Below are 7,487 nucleotides of genomic sequence, written 5' to 3'. Positions count from 1 at the left end.
GCAGCTGGGTGGTTTTGGGGTGACGAGGGAGGGGCTCGGTTCGATCTCGGCGCTCAGGGGGGCTCAGGGGGTCTCGAAGCCCACGCGGAAGCCGGGCTGGGCGGGCACCACGGCGCCGTTCTGGCCCTGCACGCTGAAACCGGGCGCCAGCCAGGGCGGCGACGGCTGGCTCTGCCTGCGCGGGGCAAACACACATCGGGGAGTGGGAAAGAATCCTTTGGGGAGGGCTAAAGTACAGACATATCCTTTAGGGATTGGTAAATAATCCTTTAGGGATTGCTAAAATATCCTTTAGGGATTGTTATAATATCCTTTAGGGACTGTTAAATTAAATAAATATCCTTTAGGGATTGTTAAAATATCCTCTAGGGATTGCTAAATTAAATAAATATCCTTTAGGGATTGTTAAAATATCCTCTAGGGATTGCTAAATTAAATAAATATCCTTTAGGGATTGTTAAAATATCCTCTAGGGATTGCTAAATTAAATAAATATCCTTTAGGGATTGTTAAAATATCCTCTAGGGATTGCTAAATTAAATAAATATCCTTTAGGGATTGTTAAAATATCCTCTAGGGATTGCTAAATTAAATAAATATCCTTTAGGGATTGTTAAAATATCCTCTAGGGATTGCTAAATTAAATAAATATCCTTTAGGGATTGTTAAAATATCCTCTAGGGATTGCTAAATTAAATAAATATCCTTTAGGGATTGTTAAAATATCCTCTAGGGATTGCTAAATTAAATAAATATCCTTTAGGGATTGTTAAAATATCCTCTAGGGATTGCTAAATTAAATAAATATCCTTTAGGGATTGTTAAAATATCCTCTAGGGATTGCTAAATTAAATAAATATCCTTTAGGGATTGTTAAAATATCCTCTAGGGATTGCTAAATTAAATAAATATCCTTTAGGGATTGTTAAAATATCCTCTAGGGATTGCTAAATTAAATAAATATCCTTTAGGAGTTGCCAAAATATCCTTTAGGGATTGTTAAAATATCCTCTAGGGATTGCTAAATTAAATAAATATCCTTTAGGGACTGCTAAATTGAATAAAAATCCTTTAGGGACTGCTAAAATATCCTTCAGGGATTGCTAAAATATCCTTTAGGGATTGTTAAATAATCCTTTAAGGACTGCTAAATTAAATAAAAACCCTTTAGGGAGTGCTAAAATATCCTTTAGGGACTGCTAAATTAATCAAATATCCTTTAGGGATTGTTAAACTAAATAAAAATCCTTCAGGGATTGCTAAATAAAAATCCATTAGAGATTGCTAAATGAAAATCCTTTAGGGATTGCTAAATTAAATAAATATCCTTTCGGGATTGCTAAAAAAGGCTTGAAGATTGTGGGGAAAGGGTTTGGGGGAGAAAAAAATCCTTTAGGGATTCCCCACCTCAGTGGGATGTCCCCACCCTGCTGTGGGTCTGAGGTACAAGGATCCCTTCCCAAAGGGGTAAATTTGGGGTAAATTTGGGGTAAATTTGGGCTGGAGGCCCTCAGGACTCACCCGAAGCCCTGCTGGCTCCAGGCCTGGCCGTACACGCCGTAGGTGGGCACCTGCCATCCGTTGGGCACGTACTGGCCCAGCTGGGCACCGCCGTACCACTGCCCCCACTGCCCGTAGGCCGGCGGGTAGCTCAGCTGGCCCTGGGACACACGGGCACGGTCAGAGACGGGAACCCACCCGGGGATCCATCACCAGCCATCCATCAACCCGTGGGTCCATCGTCCATCATCCATCCATCCATCCATCATCTATCCATCCATCCATCCATCCATGGATCCATCGTCCATCATCCATCCATCCATCCATCATCTATCCATCCATCCATCCATCCATGGATCCATCGTCCATCATCCATCCATCCATCCATCATCTATCCATCCATCCATCCATCCATGGATCCATCGTCCATCATCCATCCATCCATCCATCATCTATCCATCCATCCATCCATCCATGGATCCATCGTCCATCATCCATCCATCCATCCATCATCTATCCATCCATCCATCCATCCATGGATCCATCGTCCATCATCCATCCATCCATCCATCATCTATCCATCCATCCATCCATCCATGGATCCATCGTCCATCATCCATCCATCCATCCATCATCTATCCATCCATCCATCCATCCATGGATCCATCGTCCATCATCCATCCATCCATCCATCATCTATCCATCCATCCATCCATCCATGGATCCATCGTCCATCATCCATCCATCCATCCATCATCTATCCATCCATCCATCCATCCATGGATCCATCGTCCATCATCCATCCATCCATCCATCATCTATCCATCCATCCATCCATCCATGGATCCATCGTCCATCATCCATCCATCCATCCATCATCTATCCATCCATCCATCCATCCATGGATCCATCGTCCATCATCCATCCATCCATCCATCATCTATCCATCCATCCATCCATCCATGGATCCATCGTCCATCATCCATCCATCCATCCATCATCTATCCATCCATCCATCCATCCATGGATCCATCGTCCATCATCCATCCATCCATCCATCATCTATCCATCCATCCATCCATCCATGGATCCATCGTCCATCATCCATCCATCCATCCATCATCTATCCATCCATCCATCCATCCATGGATCCATCGTCCATCATCCATCCATCCATCCATCATCTATCCATCCATCCATCCATCCATGGATCCATCGTCCATCATCCATCCATCCATCCATCATCTATCCATCCATCCATCCATCCATGGATCCATCGTCCATCATCCATCCATCCATCCATCATCTATCCATCCATCCATCCATCCATGGATCCATCGTCCATCATCCATCCATCCATCCATCATCTATCCATCCATCCATCCATCCATGGATCCATCGTCCATCATCCATCCATCCATCCATCATCTATCCATCCATCCATCCATCCATGGATCCATCGTCCATCATCCATCCATCCATCCATCATCTATCCATCCATCCATCCATCCATGGATCCATCGTCCATCATCCATCCATCCATCCATCATCTATCCATCCATCCATCCATCCATGGATCCATCGTCCATCATCCATCCATCCATCCATCATCTATCCATCCATCCATCCATCCATGGATCCATCGTCCATCATCCATCCATCCATCCATCATCTATCCATCCATCCATCCATCCATGGATCCATCGTCCATCATCCATCCATCCATCCATCATCTATCCATCCATCCATCCATCCATGGATCCATCGTCCATCATCCATCCATCCATCCATCATCTATCCATCCATCCATCCATCCATGGATCCATCGTCCATCATCCATCCATCCATCCATCATCTATCCATCCATCCATCCATCCATGGATCCATCGTCCATCATCCATCCATCCATCCATCATCCCTCCATCCATCCATCCATCCATCCCTCCCTCCCTCCCTCCCTCCCTGTCACTCCCAGCTCCCAGCCAATTAGCAGTGGTTAATTAGCAGTTAATTAGCACCTGCTGCACAGGGCTGGCCATGTCGGGGGTCTCCTTGCCCCAGTAGCACTTGACCACGTGGCCCTCGATGGTGGTGCCGTTGACGGAGACGATGGCGTGGGCAGCGCTCTCATGGGAACTGAACCTGGGGGGGTATTGATTGATGAGGATATTGATTGAGGTATTGATTGATTGGGGTATTGATTGGAAATATTTATTGGGATATTGATTGGAAATATTTACTGGGAATATTGATTGGGATATTGAATAGGGTATTGATTGGGATATTGATTGGGATATTAATTGGGAATATTGGTTGGGGTATTGATTGGGATATTTATTGGGAATATTTATTGGGATATTGATTGGGATATTAATTGGGAATATTTACTGAGATATTTATTGGAAATATTTACTGGGAATATTTATTGGGATATTTATTAGGAATATTTATTGGAAATATTTATTGGGAATATTTATTGGAAATATTTACTGGTAATATGGGGAATATTTATTGGAAATATTTACTGGGATATTTATTGGGAATATTTATTGGGAATATTTATTGGAAATATTTACTGGTAATATGGGGAAGGCCAGACAGCCAGCCAGCCAGCCAGCAGGTGAGGCACCCGCGCTGGCAGGGGCGGGGCTGGCAGGGGTGGGCGGGGCCACACGTACCTGAGAGGCCCGAGGTGACCCCCCCGCAGTACACGGTGCAGTTGCTGGGGCTGGACTGAGTGACCACCTCGTCGTAGGACAATTGTTTGGTGTTTGCTGCAAGAGATTGGGTTTGGGGTTTTCAAAGGGCTGGGACAGGAACCGGGGGGGAATTCCAGTCCTGACTGGCACAGGATTGCTGGGAATGACCTCCAAATCTTTACAGAGACACCTCAGAGCCCTTCCAGGGCCTGAAGGGGCTCCAGGAGAGCTTGGGGACATGGATGGAGGAACAGGACACAGGGAATAGTTCAAACTGGGAAAGGGAGATTTAAATGTGATTTGGGGAAGGAATGAGGGTGAGGAGGGGCTGGGATGGAATTCCCAGAGCAGCTGCCCCATCTCTGTTGGTGTCCAAGGCCAGGCTGGGCAGGGCTTGGAGCGCCCTGGCACTGGGGAAGGCGTCCCTGCCCAAGGCAGGGGTGGGGTGGGATGGGCTCTGAGGTCCTTCCCACCCCAAACACTCTGGGAGCCCCCACGCCAGGAGCTGGCAGGGCACAGGGTGGGCACCTACCCTCATAGGTGCTCTTGGGAGCTGGAGGTTTCCTGGTGGCCCAGTTGGTCCTGATCTGCCGGCCCCCCAGCCACTGGCCCCCCATCTGCTGGATGGCGTTCTCGGCGTCCTGCAGGGGACACAGGGAGAGAAAAACCCCACTGACCCCACTGCTGGCACCCCTCCTGTGGGACAGGGCCGGGGGAGGGACCCCAGGTCCCTCCTGAGTGACCCTGGCGTGTCCCAACCCCTCCTGTGGGACAGGGCCAGGGGAGGGACCCCAGGGCCCTCTTGAGTTTTTACCATTTTTTGAGGAAAGAAACAAAGATCTCTCATCCATTTATTAAAGGGGGAAATAAAAGACTTTACCCATTTATTAAGAGGGAAATGAAGGGATTTCACTCACTTATTGAAGAGGGAAAGAAGAGATTTTACCCATTTTTGGGGAAGGAACCAAAGATCTCTCACCTATTTATTAAGATGAAAATGAAGGGATTTTACCCATTTATTGATGAGGGAAATGAAGGGATTTCACCCACTTATTGAAGAGGGAAAGAAGAGATTTTACCCATTTTTGGGGAAGGAACCAAAGATCTCTCATCCATTTATTAAAGAGGGAAATAAAGGATTTTACCCATTTATTAAGAGGGAAATAAGGGTTTTTACCCATTTTTGAGGAAGGGACCAAAGTTCTCTCACCCATTTGTTGAAGAAGGAGACGAAGCCGTAGCCCTTGGACTTGCCCGTGGCCATGTCCTTGACCACCCGTGCATCCCTGAAGCACAAAGGGAACTTTTAAAATCTGATTTATTTGCCATCATATTCCACCTGCTCATTGCAAACCTTCAATAGGAATTACAGAAAATAAAAATAAAAACGAAAAAGTAGGAATTGAAAGGCATGTGTTGCCTATTAACCGAATTCTTTAATTCTCAGGTCAATTTGGTTTTGGGCTTTTTGGGCTGTGGGCAGATGCAAATTTTGATGGGAAAGCAAACCAGGTGGGATAAAGGATCTGCTGTGTGAGCACTGCTGTCCCTGCAGTGTCACTCACTCGGCACAAAGCTGTCCCCACTCAGGACACAGACCCTGAGCTGCCCCACAAAAGGACTTACGAGATTCTTCCAAAGGGAGCAAAGGCTGCTTTGATGTCCTCAGTTGTGATCTCAGGGCTGAGGTCTCCCACAAAGACGTGGAAATGGTCTTGGGGGGAAAAGAGAAAGGAGGGTTCAGTGGTTGAAGATGCCCTCTGAGCAGAGCAGAGGGGAAAAAAAAACCTCTTCTTAAAAACCCCTTTATTAAAACTCAGCTGTTATTCAAAATAGATTATTAAAATGCAGGCACTGATGGGGTTTAGCCCCACCAGCCTGAAATTCCAAGAATTTCCCCACAGAAATTGCTGGGAGTGATGGAGCCCTTCTGGATGCTCCTTGAGGGAGATGCTCAATGTGCCTCAAAAATCCAGAACGAGGCATTTTGGGTTTTAATTCCCAACTGCCCACAGATTTGCACCAAATCCCTTCCTGATGCTACAGAGAAATGGAAGGGAATTTAATGGAATTTTTCCATAAAAATTCAATGGAAAACAAACAAAAAACCCCCAAACTTAGCTTCAGGGAACACCCTGGAGATCCACAATTTGTTGTTAAAAAGACACAATTACCTTGTGAACGCTGTGTGATGGCAAAGATCAGATTTGCCCTGAAGTTTAATTAACACAAACACAATAAACAATTAGGATTCCAATGAAAACCATTCCCACAGAGCTCTGTGTGCTGCATTTCTGTTTCACAACTTGCTCAGGTGACACTTACTGCTGGTGTCTTTCTTCTGGCTGCTGGGGGTGGTGGCCCAGTTCACTTTCACCTCCTGCAAATGGCAATCACACATCAGATCTGGCAAATCCCAAAAAGCTCAGACACCTCCAGTGCTCAAACCTGACCCTACAGGGCAAGGCTGGGGCTCAAACTCAAGTTTAAGATATTTTTCTAGGGAGAGGGTTTGTTCTTAAATTAACAGAGCAGCTCCCCTGCTCTGGGGGGGTTCACCTGGAGAGGACAAGCTCCGGGGAGAGCTTCCAGCACATTCCAGCAGGGCCTAAAGGGGCTCCAGGAGAGCTGGAGAGGGATTGGGCACAGGGGACAGAGGGACAGGATACAGGGAACGGCTTCAAATGTCTCAAGGGTGATTGTGAACGGGATGGGGACAGACTCTGATCACAGCTGCCCAGTGACAGGGCAGGGACTGAAAGATGGGAAGTTCTACCTGAACATCAGGAAAAAAGAAGGAAAATGTGAGGGAAAATAGGAAGGAAAACTTTCCTTGGAGGCCTGGAACAGGCTATGGGAGCTCCTTCTCAGCAGACACCAAAACCCTGCTGGACTCTACCCTGTGCACTGCTCTGAACGACCTTTGGCTGGGGATCATCTCCAGAGGGGCCTTCCAACCCAACCCTGCTGGAATTGCAGGATTGTCCTTCCAGCTCCACATCCTCAGCTCCACGTTCCTCCCAACGCCCTGAACTCCTTCTCCCAACATCCTGAACTTCTCCCAACGCCCTGAACTCCTGTTCTGAGCTGTGTCTCACTGAGATCTCCGCTCCAAAGGCAGAGTCCCACATTTGCAGCATGTCCCCTCCTCTCCCAGCAGGATTTGCCCTGGCACAGCCTCTCCCAGCAGGATTTGCCCCTGGCACAGCCTCTCCCACCAGGATTTGCCCCTGGCACAGCCCGCTGTGCCCCAGACTCACCCCGGAGCAGGGCCGCTTACCTTACCCA

At 47.1% G+C, this 7,487-nt stretch overlaps 1 protein-coding gene across 1 annotated transcript in view; it reads right to left on the bottom strand.

Annotated features, from left to right (window-relative positions):
* Positions 1-6: 6 nt before the first annotated feature.
* The window catches only part of TIA1 (TIA1 cytotoxic granule associated RNA binding protein), an 11,018-nt gene continuing 3,537 nt past the window's right edge, over positions 7-7,487 (bottom strand). Inside the window, exons 3-11 of the mRNA XM_031065172.1 lie at positions 7,480-7,487; positions 6,525-6,579; positions 5,826-5,913; positions 5,410-5,485; positions 4,732-4,840; positions 4,179-4,274; positions 3,519-3,739; positions 1,522-1,661; positions 7-175 (exon numbers count right to left, since the gene is read on the bottom strand). The exon at positions 7,480-7,487 is cut by the window's right edge and continues 82 nt beyond it. Coding sequence (XP_030921032.1) covers positions 64-175; positions 1,522-1,661; positions 3,519-3,739; positions 4,179-4,274; positions 4,732-4,840; positions 5,410-5,485; positions 5,826-5,913; positions 6,525-6,579; positions 7,480-7,487 — 905 coding nt within the window. The 3' untranslated portion in view covers positions 7-63. The remainder of the gene's footprint in view (positions 176-1,521; positions 1,662-3,518; positions 3,740-4,178; positions 4,275-4,731; positions 4,841-5,409; positions 5,486-5,825; positions 5,914-6,524; positions 6,580-7,479) is intronic.

The sequence above is a fragment of the Geospiza fortis genome, unplaced genomic scaffold (assembly GCF_000277835.1).
Source record: "Geospiza fortis unplaced genomic scaffold, GeoFor_1.0 scaffold109, whole genome shotgun sequence".
NCBI classification, from domain to species: domain Eukaryota; kingdom Metazoa; phylum Chordata; class Aves; order Passeriformes; family Thraupidae; genus Geospiza; species Geospiza fortis.
The sequence above is the reverse complement of the archived record's forward strand: the minus strand, read 5'-3'. Positions and strand labels throughout refer to the sequence as shown.